The sequence below is a fragment of the Podarcis liolepis genome (genome assembly GCF_965112155.1).
Source record: "Podarcis liolepis genome assembly, chromosome: 6".
In the NCBI taxonomy this organism is placed as follows: domain Eukaryota; kingdom Metazoa; phylum Chordata; class Lepidosauria; order Squamata; family Lacertidae; genus Podarcis; species Podarcis liolepis.
Window position 1 is genome coordinate 40,641,132 of NC_139559.1, and position 26,821 is coordinate 40,667,952.

A 26,821-nucleotide genomic window follows, 5' to 3' on the forward strand; every position below is an offset into this window, starting at 1 on the left:
AATATGTTCTCCATCAATGAGAGTTATGCAGTGAGACCCTAAGCATGAATGCTGAAAAATAAATGCTATTGTGAGCCTGGGATGCAGCCTTACAGTACCAAAGTCAACTAGATTGTCTATTCCTATGATGGATCACTCCAAAGCCACGTATTTCCTCCCACCAGCCCACACAGAGTAGAAATCCATTATCATGAGGCTGGAACCAGATAGAATCATATACGTGGTTTGGTTTTCTCACACTCAGATCATCTCACTGAAATGGAGTTTCACAAGATTCACTTAAGTTACTATTTCTTTTTACAATTACCCAGATTGGACCTTGAATACATGTAGATCTTCAAAGATATATGTCAAACTGGTTAACTCAAGTAAATATTCTAAGTTGATTTGACACCTTTTTGGGGACTCTGAAATGATGAGCATTGCCATGTATTTTTAATCTCTTGTTGGAAGCCGCCAAGAGAGGCTGGGGAAACCCAGCCAGATGGGCGGGGTATAAGTAATAAATTATTATTATAAATTATATATTTCCTTTTCAGCTATTTTTACGTTATGTTCTTTAATATTTATTTTACTTGAAAAAAAATTGGCCATGTTTTGTTTTTGTGTTGCTGTTTCGCTGTGATCAATGAATGCAGCGTTTTAAAAAGTTTTACAATGCAAGCAGCAAAATAACTGAGGGATATTTTAAAATGTGGTACATTTCAGTTCCAAAAATTAACAACATTTTCAAGTCTGAAATGGCATTATTTGAATTTGTTTTTTGCTTGTATTTAGTTATCAGATCAAAACAATTATAACCTGATGCATTATCACTATTTTGATGGATTTTCCCCATGGGCTTAATGTGCTCTAAATAAATGAACCATGTAACAACACCCACAATTGCTTCATAATCTCTGTCTATCTTTTATGATGATTCATTTTCTGTTCATTTGCCCACTTGATCAACACCTAAGTGCTTAACTGCAATACAGTACTAAAATAATGATCCACATCCTTGTTCTATTTCTTCATATTCTTCCACCCCACCCCCAGACTTATCATCTTGCAAAAGTGCTCTTTCCCCTTCCTTTGATAGTTTTGTTTATACTAAGGCCTGCACCTCAAGGAGTTTATTTATTACCTGCCTCTAGAAACACCTTGATACTGCGTAGGACTGGTTGAACAGGAATGGTTGGCATTATTATAATTAAAATAGGTCAAATTGTTACATTTCTGAGTTGTCCTTCGTTCTACAGTGTATTTGCTGAGCTATAGATCACAGCTATAGAAGCACTCGGGGCAAAAGTTCCAAATGTATACATAACATAGGTGAAACTACAAGATGCTAAAGAGGTCAAGGATCCACAAGGCACTGTAGCAGAAACTTCAAGAGATTTCTAGAATGTGGGTGAACTTTTACCACAACACAATGCATCTTTGAATGAGGGTGCTGATTCAGCCTTGCAGAAATTCCTAACCTCATTTTCTTCATGGCAGACAATTCCTAAGTGACCGGCCCAAGGCTAAATAACAATACAGAGGCAAGAGCTGTGATCACAGCCTGTAACTGCCCGGCACTTGGCCACGTGTAGGTTTCTTGAACTTGTGCCAACTCCTGCATCTTTATAAAGTAGCTGATTACTAAAATCTCACGCAGCCTGCCACGAGGCATCGATGCCTCCAGAAGAGCACCATCTGCAGGAAGGGGAGGGGAAAGGGGCGGGACTTTGGAAGGAAATTTGAAAGGCAGGCTTATTGGGATGAGGATAAGAGGAACTGCCTGCCTTATTAAGGGACCTTCCGTTGGAGATGCTCACTTCTCACTCCAGCTACCTTACATTTCATTCCTGGGTGAAGGGTTTAGTGGCGCAAAGATGAACGAAGCACGGCCACGTTACATCATCAACCGTCCAGCTTATTCCAGCAACTACTTTGATGAAGAGTTTGAGAGAAAAACTAGAAGTTACCCACTTGGGGAGAAAATAAAGAACCTTTTCAGGTATGTTGAAAGCCATACATTAGTGTTGCAACCACTCTGAGGTGTTTTTCGTTTGTTTGTTTTTTAAACAATCAAGCCCTATATAAATTTTATGAAAGAAAAATAAATAAAATAAAATAAAGTCCACATGTTGTCTAGATTTGTGATGTTGGGCAGTCCTGAAACTTTGAATGAGAGATTGCTAATTCCATTATTGAGGGAGTTTTGCACAAACCAGGAGCAAAGAGGCAATCTTAATCCAAGCACTCCCACAAAACTGAAGTGAGGTTTTAAAGCAGAAGGTGGATGTTCACCCATCAGAAATGCTATGTGTTGTGGGGCTGGACCAGATTATCTTTGAGGTGCTTTCCATCTTTATGATTCACTTTTGTGATTTCCCAACAAATTCTCCTACAAAATTTGCAACCCAAGCAGTGATGCAGAGTTGGTTAAGGCAGGGCCAAATATCCAAACATTATCAGGCATCAAAGTGAAGTGGAGAATAATAAACACCTCATTCTCAGTTTTTCTCTTTTTCAGTGTTAAAGAGTGTTGCTAATTGTTTAATAGCAGACAAATATGTTTCCACTGCCACAGCCAAGAGAGATTAGAGTAAGCAAACTGTACAAATTGTAGAAGGCCAAGCAACTTTTCTGACACTGGCCATCAGAAAAACATAATTATGTAGATAAGAGAACTTGTACTGATTCATTGCCACCATTGCTGGCTTGTTGGCTTTACTCACTCTTGAATAAATATATTTTTCCAGGAAGGAGAGAGCAATAATGTTGATACCCATTCTCTAAGAAACCCACCCAACCCCAATGCATATTAGGAGTATTTGAAAAGAATAAAACAATTGTGAAGAAGACATTTGTGCCAGCCATCTACCTAGTTTTGTCATCTTTTGTGGCACTTCAGTTGTTATTGGGCTCAGTTTTCATTAGCCTCTGCCAGCACAACCAAGAGTGCAGCAACATCTGAAAGGCCATGGTTTCTCCATCCTGTCACTCATTTATTTTTTTAATTACATTGTTGGTCCTTTATCGCTTTAAAGCAAATTTAAGTTCACTATATACAGTGATGCATCGGGATTCTAGGTGGGAGATCACCCTGTTTCAAAAAGAGGTCAAAATAACAGTGAAGACTTGGTTTATGCAACAGTGTTTCCTAGATACCGTCTTATTCCTTCTTGGTATTACATGGATTATTTCTAGTTCAGCTAAAGAAACAAGGTGTGGTACATAAAATTAAATGAATGACAGGCCCTGCCCTGAGGCTTACAGTCTAACAGACTAGACACACATCAGAAAGGGAGGAGTCAAGGGGAAAACAGAGGTCTGAGGTCAGTTAGAAAATGTCAGAGGGAGAAGTGAGCTTTGATCAGTCCCTCAGCAGAGTGAGCCGGTGTGCCCTTAACAGAGGTGAGTGTGTGTGTGTTTGGTAGGAGGCTGCAGGTGGCGGGGAGAGATGAAACAATTTCTGGGGTCTTATGCTGCTTAGCGATTCTCATGTCACACATCCTCCCCCCCCTTTCTCACAGAGACATTAATGGAGATGCACCCACACATAGACGCAGTTCACACAGTCATTTGGTCCTGCGGGTATGGTTAGAAAAAACAGTCATGGTGCCCCTCTCTCTGGTCATTCCTTGAGGAAATGGTTGCACCTCCTTTGTCATATGATGGGACACATTCTTAATAATAGTAGTAGTAGTAGTAGTAGAAGTAGTAGTAGTAGTAATAATAATAATAATAATAATAATAATAATAATAATAATAATACTTTATTTATACCCCGCCCATCCAAACAGTTCCCAGATAATGTTATCTACATCAGTCAGTGCTTTGCTTGAAATTCAGACCCCATGCTTAGGGATAGAGTTGTGCTTTTTTTAATGAGTTCACATTTAAAGATAAGCCCACCAAACTGCCACATTCCAAATCAATATGCAAACTGAAACACCCTGCTCCTTTGAAATTCACCCTTTTCTGAATTTTGTATTGCAGTGGTTCGGCCAAAAAATTATAGAAATGCACATATTAGTGAAGATAACATACAAAGATGCATTATATATGGGGAAATGGCTCTGCAGAAATGTGTACATAAGGCAAAATTGCAGCCCAAAATGTGTTTTATTGGGAGAAATTTGAACTGAAATGCTAATGAATTTTCATGAGAATTTTCGATCTGTTAAAAAAAAAAAGTTGCAAATTTCTGAGGAAATGTGGAGAACTGGATTTAAGACTGTGAAAATGAATAACTGAAAGAATCAAAACTGACACCCCTACCCATTCTCCTTAAGGGACTTGCTTAGATGCAGACAAAAGGAGCACAGAGACCACTCAGCATTAGTTGAGTAAGGTGTGTGAACAAATACGTATAAAAGCACAAGCCATGTGCAGGAAATAAGCAACTTGCAACCAGGTGTTGGATCCAGAACATTAGTTTTCTCCACAGTATGTGTTTGTACTGCACTGCAGGACTTTGGGTGGATGGCCATTTGATGTATATATTCTCTAGATGTCGACTGGGTGAAGGCATTGCCAAGCAAGCATTAATTAAGTAAACTGGATGCATTACTTTGGATTACACAATGGTGTTGACTTTAGATTTGGGTGGCACCCAGCGTGACTGAATGGTCTCTTAAGTAGACAGAGCTGTGGAATCATGCCAAAGGAATAGCTGCTCTCTGAGTGACTTCACAGATGCTCAGAAGAGTGCCACCTAGGGGAGAAAAAATAAGTACAGACATAGCTATTTTAGATACCTAATTCAAAGCAATCTGGTTCAGTTGCAAATGCAGCACATTCATCTTATATGGGACACATTAATGCTTGATGAAGAGCAGCAATATCATAACCGCTGCCACTTATTACAAAAGTATAGATCTTTTTTCATTCAGTCAGGGTATAAGCTCAAGCACAACAAAAGTGGAGGTGATGTTAAAGCCAGTCACTTTAACTTCGAAATTGCTAATTAAACTGGGCTTGAGGCTTTTCATGTTGAACTGAGCAGTCTGCTACAAGGTGTCAGTGCAACTGAGAGCTGATTCTTGCCTCTTCTTGGCCTTAGCTGGTGTGCTGTCAGTGTTATTCAGCTTGGATTGCCTTTAGCCTGTGTTTTTCTGCATTTGACGTAGTGGTTATGTGAGCGGTGACTCTCAGCTGCAGTGTCAAAAGTGCAATAATAATGGTAGGAAGAGAAGACATAGCAAGAAACCACAATCTGTTCCCTGGACCTACCCAGCCAAGCCTTCTCCGATAGATCTTGCAAGCCATTATAGGCAAGGGTAAACAGAGCATGTAGTCAGCCTAATCTTAGGGTGCAATAACAATGCCCTAGACATTTCCACTAGACTGATATCATCTGTGGCATCAAGTTCAGAGGGAATGCAAGCAACTTTAACCCATAAAATGCTTTGCAGATTTATCACAGCAAACTTCTGAGTGGTTAACTGTCTCTGACTTTACCACTCACTCCTTTATAAATGAAACAATGCTCACAAGACAGCTCACAAAGGACACAAGAGTGGTGAAGAAGTAGGCTGGCTTCCCTGCTGCCACAAAATGGTAGACATGCTTATAAACGCTTACATGTGTTGGGTCGATTTCACCTTGAGACTTGTGTCACCAGCCCTCTGGCATCTTCATTGCATCCTCTATCTTCTCATTTCCTCCCCTCCATGTGTCAGAGAACAATTAAAAGTGGATCTAGAGGACAAAGGCTGTGCCATGTCCTGCATGCGATTAGGACCAAAGGGGCTGAGGGTGGAGGTGGAAAGAGAGGGCAGCATATAAAAGGATGGAGGAGCCACCACTGAAGCCTGAAGCCCTTCCAGTTACCACTTCTAGGCTTGGCTGCACCCCCTGGCTCCTCCCAGCCCCCATGTGTCACAGCATGCATCATTGCCCCATACCAATATTTTATTTAAGTTGGCGCCTCTGCCTGAGTCTCTCTGGGCAGCTGCAGCCAATCAGGAATAGGCAGCACCAACCTAGATGGGCCAATGACCTGATTCACTACAAAGCAGCTCTGGGAGGAAGTTCCACTGAAGCAGTAGGACTATATTTGGAGTAAACATTCATAGGTTCTAAGTCAGTGCTTAACTGTGCAGTTGTATCCTGTTGATTTCTCCTGTCCCATTGCTGAAGCAGGTCACATACTTTGTTCTGCTAACTACCGTATTTTTCCATGTATAAGACGACCTCTACTTCTGGGAGCCCAAAATCAATAAATCAGTATTTTTAAGTTGTTCAGCTTTGGGGGGAAATCGCCCCCCAAAAAAGGTGTTGAGCTTTTTCTGTGCAATTCTCCTCTTGATCCCCGAGCCAAACTCCTTCCTCACCTTGGCACCACCTCACCTCTCTAGCCGGCAGAGCTGCCAGCTCACCCAAGACCATGGGGGGGGGGAGCATTGTCTTGTTCACAGAAAAATACGGTAATCCACTGAGCAGGCTGTACCAGGGCTGCTTGAACTAATAATGTGATGGCTTATTACCCTCATTGTGTTTAGCCACCCAGTAACAACCCACATTGATTTTGCTGAAATTTTGTTCGGTTTGACAAAGGATCTTGATTTTGACGTGTCATTAACAAGAAGCCTGAGCAAACACCTACCACAGAATTCAGCTGGGCATCTTGTTCTCCAGAGTTTGATGGAGGCTGGGATAATGGGGAGCTGACCCATTACTGCATTAAACACAATGAAAGGCCAATTATGAATAATAGGAATGGAACATTTTTTCCATTGTGTACTTCATGCCAGCACTGTGTGGGCGTAGAAAACCACGGGACCAAAACAGCAGCTCTTTGCCCTGCCTGCATAAAGTGCTGGGTTCAGTAAGTCTTCTTATAATAATTCACAAAATATCTAACAGTGGAAAAGTCTCCTATTAAATTCAGTACCGTCTTTCTCCTTTCTCACTAGATGTTCACCATCCAGATTCAAACTCATCCTGTACAGCCTGTTTCCTATTCTTGTATGGCTTCCAAAATATAAAATCAAAGATTATATTGTGCCCGATGTCCTTGGTGGAATCAGTGCTGGGACTATTCAGGTGCCTCAAGGTGAGAGAACTTTGCCCTTTCCATATCACTACCAAACATGAGTAGTTTTACCAATGGAAAAAAATGAGGAAATGTGTATATATCTTGGTGTAACGCATTAGCTAACCTATGGCAGGTAATAGATTTCAGCTTATGGCCCACTTTAGTTATGATCAGTGAAATGAAGATGTGACTTTTAAAGAAATGTCTATTTACTCTGCTCTGGTTCATACTTTTAAAAATCCCCCCCTTTCTAATGTTTAGGCACCTCACACCACAGCCATGGGGGGAAGTAGCATATGAACCAGGGTGTCAACATTGACACAATACTCTTGAAATCAGTCACAAAGTTCATTTTCTACAAAAGTGAGAATAAATCATGTAAGCAGGCTCTTATTGGGATTGGATATCTGTATGTGTGCCCTATATCAAACATTACTACCCCAAAGCATTTATAAGAATGGGACTGCCCAATGTGGGAAATTTTTAACTGGAACATGGATCTGCATTGGCATCTTGGTTGTGTAAACCTCAGCAATAATGACAGAACCTTAATGTCACCCTTAGCCTGCTTGCTGAGCACCCTAAACATCTACTGTCGTCTTTGTTGCCTAACCTTTCTGATGATGCCATGCTGAAAGGTTGGCATACCTGCTGTAGAATCTGCCATGGTGTGTGGCATCTTGTTTTCATAAGGCAGACTTGAGCATAGTTAGGATGGAAGGTCTGATCTGCTTTTCACTTGTGTTTTTTAGGTATGGCCTTTGCTCTGTTGGCCAACCTACCTCCGATCAATGGGCTCTACTCATCCTTCTTCCCTCTGATAGCCTATTTCTTGCTAGGAGGTGTTCATCAAATGGTCCCAGGTGAGGTCTTCTATTCCACTATAGTTACCAAATTACACATACCTCCTCAAGCTTTAGTACATAAACTGGAAGTTCGCACTAATGCATTAAAGAAAGGGCAGAGGTGGGGAACATCTATTGTCAATAAAATTATGGCCTGATCTCACTCAAATATCAGTTGACATGTCTCTTATTCTTGATAATGGGGAGGAACCATTGGCGGAGGAAGGTGGGTGCGGGGTGGGTGCCCTGCTCCGGGTGTCATCCCTGAGCAGTGGTGACATTCGGTGTGCCACCCACCCACGACTTGGACTCCTACGCCTACCACGAGCCGTTGGGGGAAGGGGGGAGCTGCTGCGCTGCTTTGCTGGTTCCTTCCTCTCCCCTTTCTGCTTGCCTGCCTCATTCCCATCCTCTCCACTGCCTGCCTGCCTCCTCCAGCCGGGAGTGCGGCACAGCAGCTCCCCCCCTCCCCTGATGGCTGGCGCTAGGCGCAGGAGTCATGGGCGGGCAGTGTGTCGTTGCCCTGTGCTCCCGGCTAGAGGAGGCAGGCAGGCGAGAGGTTGGGAAGGAGGCAGGCGAGCGGGAAGGGGAGTGGAAGGAAGCGGGATCGGTGGGTGCACGTGCGGCTATCCTGAGCCTGGGAGGGCACCCTCCGTGCCCTTTGAGAGCACGCCCCCGCGCCCCTTGGGAACGCGCCCACCCTGTGCAGCGCGGGCATATGCTCCGCCACTTGGAGGGCCAAAGAGTAGGGGGGATGCCATGCAACCTGTTTCATAAACTAGTTGCAAGGCTGGGGAAAAGAGATCCATAATTCATTTTATGCCATTATCAGTCATGCACCATTCAGCCGCCTTACGCTACTGCCAGTTACGTAGATGAAATTAAGCAGAAGGGTAGCCCAGCCTGGCCCATTGGTCTAAATATTTTTGCAGTCTTCAGCCATCTTAAGCACTAACTGTCACTACATGCATGAGAGATGCTCTGCATGAGTGTAAGCCAACCTTTGTGTGTGTGTCCCACAGGCACTTTTGCAGTCATCAGTATTATTGTGGGGAATGTCTGTCATGAACTGGCTCCTGATTCCGACTTCCAGTACTTTAACCACACAGCCAATGAGGTGATGATTAACAACACAGCCATGGAAGCAGCCAGACTGGAGATCTCTGCCACCTTGGCTTGCCTGACAGCCATAATCCAGGTAAGGATGCCCTGTATTCAGAACTGTGGAGAAGGCAGCCGTGCATAGAGTTTGGCATTAACTGCTCATGTATCGAACAGAAGGGAAAGCAAAGGCATGACTATACTAGCATTTGGAAGCCAATGTAGAAAACAAAGATGGCTGCTTGAGCTGTATGGATGAACATGTGCCTTTAAACACCCATGTATACACATCTAGAAACTCTAACTGTGCCAGGACATCACATGCATCCATAGATGTTCATCGACACATGTTTATGTGTGTGTGGCATCAATACGTCAAGCGTTTCTTACATGAAACACTGGTATACCATGTTTGCATATCATATGTGGAGCTGCCCTTATACTGATGCCCAATATGAGGCAGCAATACTCTTTATAGGTAGTAAGCCAACAGCTAAATATTGGTGTGGCTCAGGAAGATCTGTGCCCTGCCTTATCTGCTGTTACCTCATCTCTCCTGTGGCAGGGATGGGTCGCATATATTGGGTCAGTGCCATACTCCTACACTGGAGGAAATTCTTCCTGCAACAGTTATCTTATTCATTTCCACACACCAGAGACTAGGGATGAAAGGAGCTCTCAATTCCAGTTATCTTCAGTTCTTTCCCTTTCTGCACCAATGTGAGATTATTATTATTTTCAAATCCTCATAAAAGTTCTTCAGCATTTCAGTGTGCGGTTTTGACTAAGCTATACATTTTTGCAAGCGATTCCTCCTAATGTAACACATTTTAGTTTGTTATGTTCGCTTGCTATATTCATTTTTCTGCCCATTTCCTCCTGTTATGTGTATTTTTATAAACAGTGGTTGGTTGGGGAACTCATATAAAACTCATATAAGTGTGAACTTTGAAGGATGGCTATACTTTGGTTCCCATGTTGATTTGGAAAGAGAAAATTATATACACTCAACTTCATTTGCAAACTGAACTGAATTTCTTCCCTATCCAAGATTCCTGTGGACTATAGTTTGAAATATGGGATATCCTTCTGAGAAGTTGTGCTCACTATTCCATCTGGCATGCCTGTCTGTCTTTCTGTCCATAGATATGCCTAGGATTTGTGCAGTTTGGCTTTGTTGCGATCTACCTCTCAGAATCCTTCATCAGGGGCTTCATGACAGCAGCTGGCCTGCAGATCCTCATCTCTGTGCTCAAGTATATCTTTGGTCTGAAGATTGACTCTTACACAGGACCCCTTGCCATTGTTTATGTAAGTTAGTTACCAGAATATGATATGATGGTTATTGCCCTAAACTGCCTGATTGTGACAAATGATATTAATGTTTAATTTCCCTAGTCAACTGACTGGGCCCTGGAAGAGTTGGCTTGCTGTTTAATGCAATAATGAATGGCTGAGATGATTTTCTTTTCTTTGCCTTAAAATGCAAGAACAAATGAAAATAATAAAATAAAATAGATAATTAAACCATATATTTATGAAAGGAAATGTGATCAACTGGATTGAAGAAAGCATGAGGTCAGGAAAGGAGAGATATTTCAAGAGAGAATGGCAGGCTTGCAGAGTCTCCCAGATCTTGCACAGAAGGCAGGGTTTTGCTTGACGTGGTACTGCATGGCAGGAAAAGCTGCTCCTGGTAAATTTTCCCTTCTAGATAACTCTTCAAAGGTACAGGAGTACTCTTGGGGTCCTGTAATTCTAGGAAATGTGCACAAAAGTGTCAGAGTTACCATTAATTCTTCCACATTTTAATTATAAGGGATTAGAAGAAAGTGTTTGTGGAGTTATGGAGGCTGCAGGGACCTGCTGTGCGCCTCTTGAACCTTTCTCTGAATTCCTAGCTGGATGCCGTTGTTGGAAACAACAAATCAGATTAAATGCATCCTGTCTGGTCAGGCCCTGCTTACTGACCCTATAATTAATCCAGAGCTGGCTACTGCAGGGACTGTGCTGCTTTGAGTGCTAGCAAGTCTCAACAGCAGACTACAAGGCTAAATAATGGCCACTGATGGACCATCTTCATGTCTTGGAAAACAAACACCATGGCGTATCTCCCAGTCACGCTGAAAAATGCACATGCTGTCCTTTTCTTGTTTCATCCTTCTTTTCTTTTTTCTAGACCTTTATCGATATTTGCAAAAACTTGCCCAAGACCAATATAGCCTCCCTCGTCTTTGCATTGATCAGCACTGTGCTTCTAATTATCGTGAAGGAGCTGAATATGAAATACATGAAGAAGATTCGAGTCCCCATTCCCATGGAGATTGTTATAGTAAGTAGTAGATCCTGAGCTCTTTCTTTCCCCTGCATTTATCCGAGTGGTTAGAGGGCATTAGAACCTCCACTGTAGTCAGTGCCTGCCCTCCCTTCTCTTCAGATGCAGAGATAAATTTATAAAAGAGCTGTTGACTATTCAGCTAACAGAGTGGTCAAATAAACACCCAAGGAGGAAATTGATGCAATAATTCACTTCTGGGGGAAGTATTACACTCAAGTTTTCTGATTTGAGATAAGGAAGCTGGCATGTTTCTGGTTGCACTAGAGGTCTTCTGAGTCCTTTCCAAATGTTTGGATTCTCCCCCCCCCCCTTTGCACAATAAATGTCCAGTTATTTGTGCACAATAGTCTACCATATCTGATGAAATGGATGAAATCCTTCCCCAGTGAATTTGTTAAGGTTTTGCAAGACTCTTGGCTGTTTTTATTGCCACGAACTAACACAACTACCCCTCTGCAATTTGACGCAGGGCATTCAACCATCTTCATTCAAGATAATGCTTCTGTTGTTTTAATAATAACATGCTTTCTCAACTCTTGGGCAATTTCCTGCTTCATAAGCCATGCTAAGCTACAGCTTGGTACTATATGGATGAGGGGCCACAAGTCTTCGTGAAGCAGACTTTCTCCCTCCACTTTTTTAGAAGAAGGACTTATGCCAAGTTTGGTTTCACTTTCAACAAAGCTCTTTTTAGCATTACTTATGAACTGGGAGTCATGGTTTATAGCAACAGTTATTTGCTAAGCAAGGTAGCTTCAAACCAGTCCTTAGTCTGTGCCCCTTTTGCACACCTGCTGTGACAGACTGGTCCATGCAGAAGTCAGATATTAAAAACGTTAGGGTATTATTCATCTGCAGGCTCACAAACCTGTTGCTGATACTAACTGCACCATTAGCCTATATATCCCACCAATTTAAACAACAGTGCAAACTTGTGCTCTCAGGTGTTTGGTCAGCCAAGGTCACTGAAGAAAAATGTGCTGATATGGCCAGCTTAACCTTGACTCGTGCTTCAATGAGTCTGGGTGAAAACATCCTCGGACTATACAGCAGGAAATGTCCATGCAGATAATGTAGTTGTATTCCAAAGTATTGAAACGTGATAAGACAGGAAGCTGTAGTAAGATGCTTACATGCCTCAGGTGATCAGGGCGGCAGGAGGCCAATGTACGTGCTGACACCCAGGCAGCATTTGTGTAATTAGAGCTGTGGGAAATGCAAAGATTTGGGCAGACCTTGTCTTTGGTTTCAATTTGCAATCACTCCAAAGTTTGCTATTGCAGCAGTGTGAAATGAAGCTTGCTGTTCTAATATAGGAATGTGTTACATCCACTTTACTCTGGTTTTGAATAGTATTGGTGGAGACAGGATAGCAGAAAAAGCAGAATTTACTCAAGTTTCAAAAACTGAAATGTGCAGGAGAGATGCCGTGAGAACAGGAATCCATGGCAAAATGCCCGAATAAAATTTTCTCTGACTTATCAGTTTTATTATAGCAGTTAGCTCTAAGACAGACCTCTTAGAAGAGGTTCTCCCAGACTCTGAGAATTCTCAATTATATACTTTGATCTACCCAGTAGCCACCATCTTCTTGATACAAAAGAGACTTTACATGGAGTGTCCTGACAATAAATGGAGCAGTCCAATGCATCCACAAATTTAAACATAGCTGGTAGATATGATAATGCAGGACTAACTTCTACATTCATTGATTCATTCACTATCTATAGGAAAACTACTCTCAATGGCTTTCTCCCCACTTAATGCACATCAAAATTTATATAAACTGAGTCCAGTTCTCTGCTGAAGGAATATGTTAACAAATTTAGCTTGTATGAAACCGAAAAATGTGCTGCTAGCCTAAAGCCTTTTTTATGCTTTGATTTCAGGTCATTGTAGCTACTGCAATTTCTGGAAGCTTTGATATGCCTGATAAATATGACATGCCCATTGTTGGCCATATTAATATGGGGTGAGTCAATGCACTGGATTATTCTCTTTCCAAGAGTTCCTTCTCTTCCAGAACAGGGGTATCCTAATGATGCCAATCCATGAATCCCACCCACTGTATTTAAAAATGAATATATTCTGGAATAAGGGCTGAGCCAGACATGATATGGAAGATTCATGAACTAAAAATAAGAAAACTTGGAGAGTTTGCAGCAAGGTGAGCAGTGGAAAGAGGGTTTTTTTTAAAAGAAGAAGAAGAAGAAGAAGAAGAAGAAGAAGAAGAAGAAGAAGAAGAAGAAGAAGAAGAAGAGAAGGCTCTTTTTACTCCCACTCTGCTGCAATCTGCCCCCCCCCCACTTTCCCACCAGCTCCCAGAATTAACAACCAGCCATGTTGAAGGTGAGGGCAAAAATAGATAAAATTGTGGGCCCTTCTGAAAACAAGTTGAAACAGAGCTTGCAGTGGCTGGATGTGTTTCAGCATCTCTAAATGGAATGGAAAGTAGGGCAAGCTTAAAGTGGACAGTGTCTGCAAGCCTTATATGAGTCAGTCCTTTAATGAATTACAAGCACAGTATAATTGCAAAGTGGATAATAACCATTGCGGTATAAAACTGTACCATTCATTCTATGCTGCCATGACTATTATAAGGTCTGCACATGTCAACATTCCTGCGCTGAAGGAATAAACAAGGGTTTTTTTTTGTGGGGGACAGGACTGCCTTCTAGGCTATTACTATGTTTGTGTGAAATGGCTTGAATCCATTATATATTAAGACCAACTCATGCATTACTCTTTTGGGGGGAAACTGGGCAGAACTGAATTTTGCTTCTACATCACACACACACACACACACACCACCATCTCTCTGGTCCATTGGTTTCATCTCCAGCTACTTCTTTTCTTATCCTGTCTGCTTGATTTTGTTCCTTTGATGTTAGATTTCCATCTGCTACTCTTCCCGAGGTGGGCAAGTGGAAGGACATGATTGGCACAGCTTTCTCACTTGCCATCGTGGGCTATGTGATCAACCTGGCCATGGGCAGAACTCTTGGAACCAAGCATGGCTATGATGTGGACCCTAACCAGGTAACATTTAGTGGCTCTTTACAGAGAGAGGAAAAATAACTCACCCCAAAGTTGGCCATTTCCAGGGTTGGAGTCTAGTGACTTATCCTCAGAGAGACAGTGCTAGATTTATAGGAAGAAAAGTAGGGGACTCTTAATGATATTTCCAATCCCTGCCCCTGATTCCCCTCAGTTTTAGTCAGTTCACTCCCTTTACTCTTCTAACAATAGTATCTGAGAGAGCCATCACAACAAGTAAAAGGACCTCCTTGTAGTTCAAACACTGCTATGGAGAGTTCCCCTTCAGACTCCTCTGAGGCAACTCACACCATGGACGGATTATCAAAGTTGCTATCAAAGAGGATCCAATGGAGGATCCAATTTTCTCAATACATAAAAAAAAAAAAATAGGGAGAGAAAATAATAGAATCATAGAGTTGGAAGAACCGAATGGGTCATCTAGTCCAATCCCAGGCAGAGCAGGAATCACACGAAAAGGAGATAACATCTGCTCCACATGAAGAGTTTGCCTTATGGGAGCAGTGGGGAACTTGTGGCCCACCAGGTATTAATAGACTCATCCCTGACCTACTGGCTGAGGCTGGTGGGTTGGAATCCAATAATATCTGGAGGACCACAGGCAGGGGAGGCCTGTCCTGTTTCACCACCTGAGGCAAAACAGGAAAATGCCACCCCTGCCACAGTTTGCTCACTGGGGTCACAATGGTGACAGATTCTGACATCTTGCCGGAAGTCATTTCTCAAGCGGCGGAACCCCTTGGATTCCACACCTAAGGCAATTGCCTCACTCTGCCTGATGGCCCTGTGGGGGAGATGCAGACCCCTCCCTCCCAGGACACCCCTCTGTTCGTAGCCTTCCTAAGTTGGTGCTGCCTTGAGCAGGAGTGGCCCACAACATTTTGGCACCTGAGGCAAACCACAAAGGAAGAAGGGGTGAGTGAAGATGTGCATCAGGAACGAGGGGAAATGAAGGTCTACATTGGGATCTGCTGCCCCTGTGGATCCAGCCGCCCAAGGCAATCTGCTCACCTTACCTCATGTGTGCACAGGCCCTGGCCATGGGTTCCTTGATTCTTCCTTAAGGAGGCAGTTGCCAGCAGTGGTGGCTATCGCAACTGTGGCTTGACATGATTGGTTGTTTCTAATGTTATTTTTAACAGAACAATTTTTTCTTGTTTTTTGTCAAAGCTACTCTGGGTGCCTATTGACAAATAAGCGAAACAAAACAGGATATTTCACAACAACTATATAAACCCCAGCAGTAAGCATACTTTGTGCAAATCTCAGTGCCATTGTTATAAATAGCTCCTGTACATTTCAGGTTGTGCTGGTCTGTTGCTGCTTGATAACTCTACTGAGAACTGGCCCCTGACTCAGAGAAGAATCTGGAGCGCACACACACATGGAGACTATTTGTTGGACATTTAGCAATTAGTTCAAGTAGTTAGTTCCTAAGACCTCTCAGTCAGATTAAAGAGGCTTCTCCAAAGAGCAGCTCAGAAACTGTGTCTTCTGAAAATGCCTTGTGTGCATCACATGGCTGTGGAGCGCGTCCTCCCTTGCTGGCACTTGTACAACCACAGCTCTTTAAAACAACCTGTAGCCAAGTGTGCTACAGGTTACTCCTGCAGGACCTTTCTGTACTGCTTGCTGGATGATTCATCAGGGATGAGAGTCTCAGATTAGAGCTGCGGTTAAGGGAAGCCTGCATTAATTTTCCTGCTCTGAGGGTTTGCAAGAGAGTCAGAGAATCCTGGGATGCTTCTGGAGTGAGAAGAAGCAATTTTCATGGGGTGTGAAAGCGCCTCAGGTGATGCGATTGCAGCTATGACGGCAGTCTTTTGTATAAATAATGCCGCCCTCACATGTGAAGGAAGAATCTTGGAGCTATATGACCGCTTGACCTACTTTTTGCATCCCAGCAATAGCTGCCAAAGTAACCTTACTGTAAGAGAAATGTTTCCTGCTTGGCAGGGGGTTGGACTCGATGGCCCTTGTGGTCTCTTCCAAATCTATGATTCTATGATTCTATGACCTTGTTTGTTAATGCTGCCACCTAAACTGATTATCCTTGTTTCCATAGGAAATGCTGGCCCTTGGCTGCAGCAACTTTTTTGGATCCTTTTTCAAAATCCACGTAATTTGCTGTGCTCTTTCTGTGACCTTAGCTGTGGATGGAGCTGGAGGAAAATCTCAGGTTATTGATTTATTTGTTTGTTTAGCCCCTCTCTCTTCTCAAAGTAGGAGACTTTGTAAGATGAGCTCTGAGCATTTCTAGATCATGGATTAACTTGAAGTAGTTGAACATTCTTTTCCTTGGGGAAATAATGTGAGGAGGGCTTAGGATCTAAAACAGTTAATACACCGCATCGTCTCTAAACGCAAATTCCCAGAATGACATGGCTTTCAAATGAAAGCAATTGACTCTTTTATACTGCAGGTAGATAATCAACCTGTTGTTCTGTTATTGGAACAGAATTGGCCACATGAGTGGATCTTCAAAAGCAGATCCAAATGGTAACCATTGGCATTCATATAGTCCTTTCAAATGTTTACAACACTTCAGAAACATCATCTTGTTGTAATCCTTACAACCCTTTAAAAGTGGGTCAATTCCCCTATATGGGGCAGAGAGTGGAGGTAGAGAAAAAGTGGCTTGTCTAAGGCCATCTAGTGAATTCATGGCTGAAGTGAGATTTGAACCAGGAACGGCCTGATTTGGAGCTCCATTTTCACCACCACACTACAGCGTACTAGACCCCCAACACTTGCAATTTGTAATCATACCCATTTTAATTTTTGTCAGATTCCGAAATAGATATTAAGATTATGCCAGTTTTTCATCTGCAGCAGTTCAAGTCATGTTGACAGTTCTTGTAGTTGAAAGAAGAACCTGTGGCCCCCTCCAGATATTGTTGGACTCCAACTCCCATCAGCCCCAGCCAGCATGGCCAGTACTCAGGGATGGTGAGAATTGTAGTCCATCAACGTCTGGAGAGCCACAGGTTCCCCACCCATTATAGTTGGTCAGGCTACACGGTACTAACATGTGGCTTTGCATGATGATGGGCAAACAGGATTTTGCATCACTGCATCCAGAGCGGTAGCCATCTTAGCTTGTTGCATGCAATAGTCTCGTGGCATCCTCAAGACCAATGAATTTATTACAGCATAAGCTTTTGGGGTCCACAGTCCACTTCATCAAATGCATTATATTACAGCATGTCTTTTGGTCTTGAAAGTGCCACAAGACCCTTTATGGAATCTCAAATGCAATCCTCCATTAAGCAAATGGATCAGATCCATTCTGTTCTGCCTTATCTAGCTTTATAAGTCAACAGAGCCCTTGCCTGGTGCTGTTCTGAACTTTTCACAGGGGATCCAGAACTCCTCAGGCTTGTCCAGAGGTGCCTGTCCTTTAAATAAAAGGCAACAAATGAAGAATTGTGCAGCAAGGATCTGTCTCAGGTATAGGGAACCTGCAACCTTCCTGATTTTGTTGGCCTCTCCCATCATTCCCAAACAACATGGCCAATAATCCAGATGATCACACTCATAGTCCAGCAACATCTGGAGGGACAAAGATTTCCCATCCCTGATCTATAGGCTAACGAGAAGCTCTTTGACATAATTTGAAAATGCACAATTATAAAAATGGCCAGTTTCTCCAATTAAATGCAGTGTTATTATATGTAACCCAACCCCCATGATTAACAATGTATTTACTAATAACATGGCCTCTCATATAAAGACAACAAATAATTCAAGGCTCTGTTGCAAGCAAGGGTTGGAGCAGGACAAGAAGCCATCTTTCTATCCCACTAATCTTCTCAGCTACCAGACTACTGACTTATATTGCTTCTTGCTTCTACTACTGACAGATAGCATAACATAAATTGCAGGTCCTTTTTGTGATAAGTTACTTTTCTCTCCTCAGATGGCAAGCTTTTGTGTGGCAGTGGTTGTGATGATAACCATGTTGTCCTTGGGAATCTACCTCGGCCCTCTTCCTAAGGTAAAAATTGTACCACTGAGCATGAAGACATGTTTCCAGACTGTGTAGTTCAGACTTATCTTCTGCTGTATTTACACCACAGGCTTATACTGGCTTAATAGTCATTCCCTTCCCCCAGAGAACCCTGGAAATTGTATTTTCTGAGGTGACCTAGGAATCAGAGAATTGCATATACCTCCACCAATTTACAAAGCCCAGGATTCTTTGGGAGAATCAGACAGCTGAACTGGTATAAAACCAGTATAAATGAGAAATGTTTGTATGCTTGGTGTCTTAAGTTCCCCCCCTCTTTAACTAAGGGATGCCTTTCTGTAACAGGCTTGGTCAAACAAATTCCAGCGTGGTGCCATTTTGATTTCAGATGGAAGGAAATGACTGGCTAAATTCAGAGTACTTGACAGAAAGTTACTCTAACTCAGTGGTCACAACCCACCCACCCACCCTTTTGGGGGGGGGTCATGTGAGCACATTTGCACTGTTGTGGACATTTTTCAGTTACAACTAGCAATGAAAGGGAACATGATGACAGGAACCAGGCAAGTGGCAGAATTGACTTCTTATGAGGCTGTACAATTCTGCCACTGAGGCTACATTCCTATGCATGCTTTCCTGGGAGCAAGTACTATTGAAAACAGACTTACTTCTGACTAAACATATACAGTGGTACCTCAGTTTACGAACAGTCCTGTTTACGAACTCCGCAAAACTGGAAGTAGTGTTCCGGTTTGCGAACTGTACCTCGGTTTACGAATGGAAGCCGGATGGTGGAAGGGCACCGGTGGTGGGAGGCCTCATTAGGGAAAGCACGCCTCGGTTTAAGAATGGTTTTGGTTTAAAAATAGACTTCCAGAACGGATGAAGTTTGTAAACCGAAGTACCACTGTATAGGAATGTGCTGATAGTTCCTTTTGCCTGTGACCTAGTTCTAGTAGGAATTTATCTTCAAGACAGATTGGGCCTACTTAGGCAGGGATTGTGTTGGAAAAGGACAACCTCTACATAGCATATTAATGATTTTTTGGCAATGTGCAGCAATATCTGACTTACAGCATACTCCTATCAAGCAAATGTAGCCATTGTGGCAGAAACAGGAATCATACTGAGGCAGCAAAAGCCTGTTATATTATTGAGGCTTTTTGTTATCTACCGTATTTTTCGCCCTATAGGACGCACCGTCCCATAAGGCGCACCTAGTTTTTTGGGGGGGAAAGAAAGGGGGGGAATTATTTCCACCCCCCCAGGCATGGGGCTGGGGTGGAGGAAGCCCGAGCGTCCCCTGACCCCAGCCCCCAGCCCCCAGAACAGGCAACTCTCCGCAAGCCGTGGGAGCCCGCGCCGGGCTCCCGCACCTTGCGGAGAGTCTGAGCTCCTCGCGCCCAGGCTTCAGCATGCAGGCAACTCTCCACAAGCCGTGGGAGCCCGGCGCGGGCTCCCATGGCTTGCGGAGAGCTGCGCGAAGCCTGGAGAGCGAGAGGGGTCGGTGCACACCGACCCCTCTCGCTCTCCAGGCTTCAGTGAAAGCCTGCATTCGCCCCATAGGACGCACACATATTTCCCCTTCATTTTTGAAGGGGGAAAAGTGCGTCCTATAGGGCGAAAAATGCTGTATTTAGTTAACTTTTAGTTATCTATTTGTTATCTATATCTATGTTGTGTGATCTTTATTTGCAGGCTGTGTTGGGAGCCTTGATAGCTGTGAACCTGAAGAATTCTCTCAAGCAATTGACTGATCCTTACTACCTCTGGAAAAAAAGCAAGCTGGACTGTGTGAGTGCCCCTTTTTAAATGCCTTGTGAGAGAAGAGGGGAGTCCGAACCTATTGTTTGGTATGGGTTAAGTCACTCTTTTGTTAAGCACCACCAGCATGAAGCCTAGAGTATTCAATGAGAATGTGAAACCAGGGGTGATTGGCTTTCGCATTTCCACATGCAATAAAATCCCCTTGGAGTTCCTCATAAAATCTGGATTGCTAAGAATATCAGGTGCTTTTTTTCTTAAGGCAAGAATCTAGCCAGCATAGCTATGGAGATATATTTCAGCCATGTCTCTCAATGATAAACAAATATTCCATAAGAACTCCAAGTGTTAAATTCCAAATACAACAATGCAGGAGTCACCCTTGAATAAATCATATTGCATATTTATTCTGATAACAAGATTTCTATTTCCTTGGCATATAATTGCATTTTCTTGCTGGAGTTTATGAACACATAGGAATATATTGTAAATGAATGTTTATGAACAGAGCCCAATAAACATAACTTCTGAACTAAAAGTTCAAATGGTTAGTGTATGCAATATACAGAACTGAGCTAACATGACCAAGGCTACAGTTGGATGCCACTGTTTATCATGATGGGAATTAACCTTGGACGTGTGTACTGCTTCCTCCCTTTATTATGCAACCATTATGGAAGCTTTTGTTTCTGTTTTCTAATTAACTGCAGTTTTGCATTACATTTGAGTCCTAGATTTAACTAGTTAATCCTAACTATGGCTAGTTTGAAAGCAATCAGCTTCATAACCTGTGGTTTAACAACATGATTTATTTTGATGGAAGAGCACAAAGTCTATTGCTATGATGCAAGCTGCCTTTTAGAGCCTGTTGCCAACACTAATAATACTGGTGGAGGGGAACATATGATTCCCATGCAAAATGACTCAAGTTCAATCTCTGACATGCAAAAGAGACCCTGAAACTCTCTTAACAATTAATACTGGTCTAGTCTAGTTCAGGGTGGCGCTGTGGGTTAAACCACAGAGCCTAGGACTTGCCGATCAGAAGGTCGGTGGTTTGAATCCCCGCAACGTTGCTCGGTCCCTGCTCCTGCCAACCTAGCAGTCGAAAGTACGTCCAAGTGCAAGTAGATAAATAGGCACCGCTCCAGTGGGAAGGTAAATGGTGTTTCCGTGTGCTGCTCTGGTTCGCCAGAAGCAGCTTAGTCATGCTGGCCACATGACCCGGAAGCTCTACTCTGGCTCCCTCGGCCAATAAAGCGGGATGAGCGCCGCAACCCCAGAGTCGGTCATGACTGGACCTTTTAGTCTAGTTCAGCCTAGTACAAAGGAGCTTCCTTTGTTGGCGCAATCCAATATCTAGAAACTGTGCCTTGAAACTCTTAGATAATGGCCCTCCAGGGAAGGAAAGTCCTTCACAAAAAAAGAGATAAGGGTTCCAGGCATTAGCTGATGTAAAATTTACTGGCATGTGTACCATGGAAAAAGCAAACGAGCTTTATAAAGGTTTGGTTGTTGGATATTTTATTTGAACAAGATTTACAACAGTAAACTAAATTAGTGTAAATTGTGCCAATGTATGTTCTCCAGAAATTGCTTTATCAGTGAAAAGAATAATCCAAATCGTTCAGTCACAGACATCAACAGTTTTCTTAAAATGCTGTTCAAATAGAAGCCAAGGGAGATATTGCTTTGAAGTTCAGAATATGGAATTACACAACAATGGACTTGAATTCAGTCTTGAAATATGCTGGGCAAAACACCTGACTCAGTGACGCACCTGCACAAGTAGTTAGTTTGGAACAGCTTCACAGCCACATACCCTTGAGTAAACTGTATACAAAAAGGAGGGATATAAATTTTATCAATAAATCATTCCTTTTCAGTAGTAAACCCCATGGAGTTCATGAGAGCCAGTGTGGTGTAGTGGTTAAGAGCAGTAGACTCGTAATCTGGGGAACCGGGTTTGCGTCTCCGCTCCTCCACATGCAGCTGCTGGGTGACCTTGGGCCAGTCACACTTCTTTGAAGTCTCTCAGCCCCACTCACCTCACAGAGTGTTTGTTGTGGGGGAGGAAGGGAAAGGAGAATGTTAGCCGCTTTGAGACTCCTTAAAGGGAGTGAAAGGTGGGATATCAAATCCAAACTCTTCTTCTTCTTCTTCTAGGGCTTACTCCCAGGTAAATGTGTATAGGAGTACATGCTGAAGCAAGTCTGAGTGCTCAATAAACATATTGGGGTGGAGATGTCAGGTCAAATATTCAACTAATAGCAACCCCTGCAAGATAATCTGGGCTGCATCTTGTTTTTCCTGCCCCAGTATGGCAGAAGAGACGACAAAGGAAAAGCAGGGGCCTTGGGGCAGAGGGTGCTTTGCACAGCAAACAGACCTTAGGAATACAGTCACACAAACAATTGTACTCGATTGGTCCAACTGGTGTAGATCCCACAGAACCAGCAGATATGTGCTGGCAAAAAGTCAACACACAACCACTTCACCAAAAATGCACCAGTTTAAACACTCTCGGAAGAACTGTAGGGAAAACTACTGAACCAGATATATAATTGTCCATCTTGGCCCAATGCTTGCTGTAGATACTCCAGTATCTTAGCTGAGATCCTCAGTTTTTTCCAAGCAGAACAAGAAATTTAATAGGCAACAATAAAACAAGTGTTTTAATGGCTATTTGAGTTGAGCAAAGCACATTTGTTCACATTCACTTGAATGGAAGTGTCTAAGGAGGCAACAACTTAACTCCGGGCTACAATATTCCAACCTTAGTTTTGCAGATATATTTAAAAATCCCAGGCCCATCCACTTCATCCAAGTATCCCCATTCCCCTCCCCATTCTCACTGCAAGGAAGTGACCAGCTGTGTTTTATGTCTTTCCACAGGTGGTCTGGGTGGTGAGCTTCCTGTCTGCTTTCTTCCTGGGCTTGCCCTTTGGACTCGCTGTGGGAGTGGGTTTTTCCATCCTTGTGGTGGTTTTCCATACCCAGTTGTAAGTATTTTCCTGGTGTGGCCCAAGGAGGGACATTTTCCATCATTTGGGTCAAAATTTCAAAGGCAGGTGCTACTCCCAGCACGTGGAACATGAAAGCACCAGTCCCTGTTAGTAAACAATGATGTCAGTTTCAGATAACTGCTAGCTAATCTGCCATTCCCATAAATATATTCCAAGGCTGGTATAAATATGAAAGTATTTACGTCATGTTAAAAACACCTGTGGCACGTATCCTTCTCTCAAACCCATTATAGATACAAGGGAACTCCCACTTATTACTCACTAAACTCTCAGTATAAGAGATAAATGTGATGCTGGACTATGCTGATATTTCCTTTGGTACCTTGACCCAGAGAGAAAGTCAAAGTGAAACCATATCATGTAGTTGTGCAGTTAATTTAAAAACAACAACAACAACCAAATAGCTGGTGGGGAGAACTAAAACGGATTGAGAATGTGGCATAGCAGAGGGAATCTTTAACCCATTGTCCCTGCTTTGAACCCTGATTTGAACCACATGTACCCCACCTCTATTCACAATGGGAGGAAGCTCTTGCTGGCATCAGTGAGCATTTTCCTTTCCTTGTGAACAGCAGGGTCAATGCCAACTGGGACTATGGCAGGAACAAATTGTTAAAGGCATCCCTCCCCCACCTCCACTCCTTCACAGTCCCAAGTCAACTCCCTCCCATCCCCGTTAGCACCAGTTGGAAGAAATGCTTTATATTCAGGGAGCATCTTTGGATGCAACTGTTTCATCATGGTAGACGATAGGAAAGGACTAAGCACAGGGACCTCTGCTTTTCTTGGTTTCTCTTTTCTTACCGCATAAGAATAACCTTGCTTCAGTGTAGACTGCAGAAGATGCTTGCAGGACTCACCTTGGTATCTCCCATGCCTGCAGTGTAGATAGGAATGTAGAACCAGAATGTCATGGACCCCTGCTGTCTGTCATCGTTGGCGGACAGTCTCTCCCGTAAGGACTAGGAGGAATCCCCAGACCTTCATGCCCGTATCGGCCTTGCAAATTCAGGCCACAGAGAACTCCATGCCATGAGGGTAATGTGTGAATCAGCATTTATTTCCCCGTGGTATAATTCTGATCTTGTAAGGGATCTTGAGGAACCACTTGTAAAGGCACACACCCTTAGTCTCATTCCCCCATTCGTTTTTTCAATGGTCAAGACTGCTCCCTGGTGTGCTGCCAATTGTCACCACATGGGGGCACATTCATGACCAAAAAAAATCAACTGTGGAAAACTTAAATGTCTACCATGTTCACAACACAGCAGTTTCCCGCTCTTTTGAACATTGTGAAACACATTCAGGAAAAAGAAGAAACTCAACCAGCTTTTTAATGTACTGTATATATGAAACAACTGATCCAGAAGACACACTCTTCCTTTCTTCACACCCCCTGTCATCAATTTAGGATGGTGGTGAAGGAGACTAGCAAATGGGCCCTCACAAACACTGTTACATATTGCTAGACTACTGAAGCTACAGTGGTACCTCGGGTTACAGATGCTTCAGGTTACAGACTCCGCTAACCCAGAAGTAGTACCCCGGATTAAGAACTTTGCTTCAGAATGAGAACAGAAATTGTGCTCCGGCGGCTCGGCGGCTGCGGGTGGCTCCATTAGCTAAAGTGGTACCTCAGGTTAAGAACAGTTTCAGGTTAAGAATGGACCTCCAGAACGAATTAAGTTCTTAACCTGAGGTACCACTGTACTCTGTTTTGTTTAGCAAGATTAGAGCCACTGCTGCTGCTGTGTTTTCAAGAGATTTCCTCCATTGGCCCAGTGAAATGGGAACCATAGATAAATTTATTGATATTTGTGGTGTGTTCAAATACAAAGCTCTATTGGCCTGCCCCTTTTATTTTATTTCCTCCAACTGTGGACATCACTACTTTGAGAGTGATTTTCTCCCCTCCCAACATCTCTCTTATTGGGATGAAGAGTGTAGATTGGTTTCATAATCTCTCCCCCAATTTGGATAGATCTGGAATAATAATAATAATTAATAATAAATGTATTTATTTATACCCTGCCCATCTGGCTGGGTTTCCCCAGCCACTCTGGGTGGCTCCCAACCGAATATTAAAAACACAATACAGCATTAAACATTAAAAACTTCCCTAAACAGGGCTGCCTTCAGATGTTTTGGAACATAGCAGTGACAGCCACAGGTAGTTAAAGAGGAAACATTTTGCCTGGCGCCTAAAGCTATATAATGACTTATAATGAAGTTAAGCACACAATCCTTTCTTTTCTATTTCACTTGCACCATTGAACTGTATTAACAGGAACTCCAGTGAAACTGATTTTTTTAAAAAAGGCTGACTATATTTTGACAATTGTTTCTTTCCATTTTCCTTCACAGTCGCAATGGTTGTGTCATTGGTCCTGTAGCTGCTACTGATATATACAAAAATCCCAAAGTCTACAACAAGGTAAATGGGTCAGAAAATAACCCTCTGCTTCCTCCTGTTTTTGCCATCAATACACAAGTGAGATGTTTGCTCACTCATCAGATGTGATTTGAGTCTGAGCATCTATTTGTTGTGCAAATTTACCTCATAGTATTGATGGCCAAAGTTGGCCATTATTGTTCAGTAGAGTTTGAAATTCACTGGCAGCATCTTTTCTTTTGTAACCATTTCCATGGCTAACATTGTTTGTGCACCACTTCCCAAACCAGCAGTGGGAGCTCACTGCTTGCAGAGTAAATAGGAATGTGTATGACACTGGCTCTAGTATGAATGTTTAATTACCGTATTTTTTGCACCATAACACTCACTTTTTTCCTCCTAAAAAGTAAGGGGAAATGTCTGTGCGTGTTATGGAGGGAATGCCTATGGGTGGCATGCCTACAGATTTTCCTCCTCTAAAAACTACGTGCGTGTTATGGTCGGGTGCGTGTTATAGAGCGAAAAATACGGTATGTTCTGTGCCATAGGGAATCTTATGCAAGCCAAACACATGGAACAGGCTCAGCAACCTAATCACTAAGGCATGGGTAGGCAAACTAAGGCCTGGGGGCCGGATCCAGCCCAGTCACCTTCTAAATCTGGCCCACGGATGGTCCGGGAATCAGCATGTTTTTACATGAGTAGAATGTGTGCTTTTATTTAAAATGCATCTCTGGGTTATTTGTGGGGCATAGGAATTCATTCATCTCTCCCCCCCAAAAAAAATATAGTCCACCCCCCATAAGGTCTGAGGGACAGTGGACCAGCCCCTTGCTGAAAAAGTTTGCTGACATCTGCACTAAGGCTCTACTTTGTAGCCTGTTTGGCTAAATTGAAGAGTCAATACTATCTGGGAAGGAATTTCAGTTTAATTTAACTTTTGCAAAGGGTGAAAAGTGTGCAAGATTAGGAAAATGTACTTTCTCGCTATGTTCTGTTCCCTAGCAAGAACAGAGATGAAAGAGTTAATGGAAAGTAGTAACTCTTACCAAAGTGACACTACTTTCAGGAAGCAGACTAGCAAATTGAGGGGAATCCACATGTTAACAGGTGCTGCATATTGAGTACTGCAACAGGGCACACATAGCCTAAGATTCTGCCAGCCAGCTGTTTAGGTCAGGGGTCTGCAACCTTTAAGACAAAAAGAGCCACTTGGACCCGTTTCTGAGGGAAAAAAACTGGGAGCCGCAAAACCATTGCGACATTTAAAACAAATATATCTCTGGAGCCGCGATCTGACAGCGGGCGGGCGG

At 42.9% G+C, this 26,821-nt stretch overlaps 1 protein-coding gene and 1 long non-coding RNA gene across 4 annotated transcripts in view; one reads left to right on the top strand and one right to left on the bottom strand.

Moving 5' to 3' along the window:
• SLC26A9 (solute carrier family 26 member 9) overlaps positions 1–26,821 on the top strand; it is a 59,350-nt gene that overhangs the window by 21,136 nt on the left and 11,393 nt on the right. The window contains exons 2-14 of one of the 3 annotated variants that reach the window (XM_083508837.1): positions 1,843–1,984; positions 6,894–7,033; positions 7,768–7,878; positions 8,883–9,058; positions 10,108–10,272; positions 11,141–11,293; positions 13,189–13,271; positions 14,191–14,338; positions 16,422–16,535; positions 18,276–18,353; positions 20,025–20,120; positions 22,986–23,092; positions 25,481–25,550. In XM_083508837.1, the coding sequence (XP_083364963.1) occupies positions 1,860–1,984; positions 6,894–7,033; positions 7,768–7,878; positions 8,883–9,058; positions 10,108–10,272; positions 11,141–11,293; positions 13,189–13,271; positions 14,191–14,338; positions 16,422–16,535; positions 18,276–18,353; positions 20,025–20,120; positions 22,986–23,092; positions 25,481–25,550 (1,566 nt within the window). In that variant the 5' untranslated portion in view covers positions 1,843–1,859. Of the gene's footprint in view, positions 1–1,744; positions 1,985–6,893; positions 7,034–7,767; positions 8,288–8,435; positions 9,059–10,107; positions 10,273–11,140; positions 11,294–13,188; positions 13,272–14,190; positions 14,339–16,421; positions 16,536–18,275; positions 18,354–20,024; positions 20,121–22,985; positions 23,093–25,480; positions 25,551–26,821 lie in introns of those variants that run through there. The other 2 variants (XM_083508838.1, XM_083508836.1) reach the window with 2 other exon arrangements.
• On the bottom strand, positions 10,522–15,447 carry LOC310709468. Its single transcript, XR_014527543.1, has 3 exons — positions 15,373–15,447; positions 14,383–14,440; positions 10,522–10,719 (listed from the first exon to the last, which is right to left on the bottom strand). It is a non-coding gene; the product is annotated as an uncharacterized lncRNA (long non-coding RNA).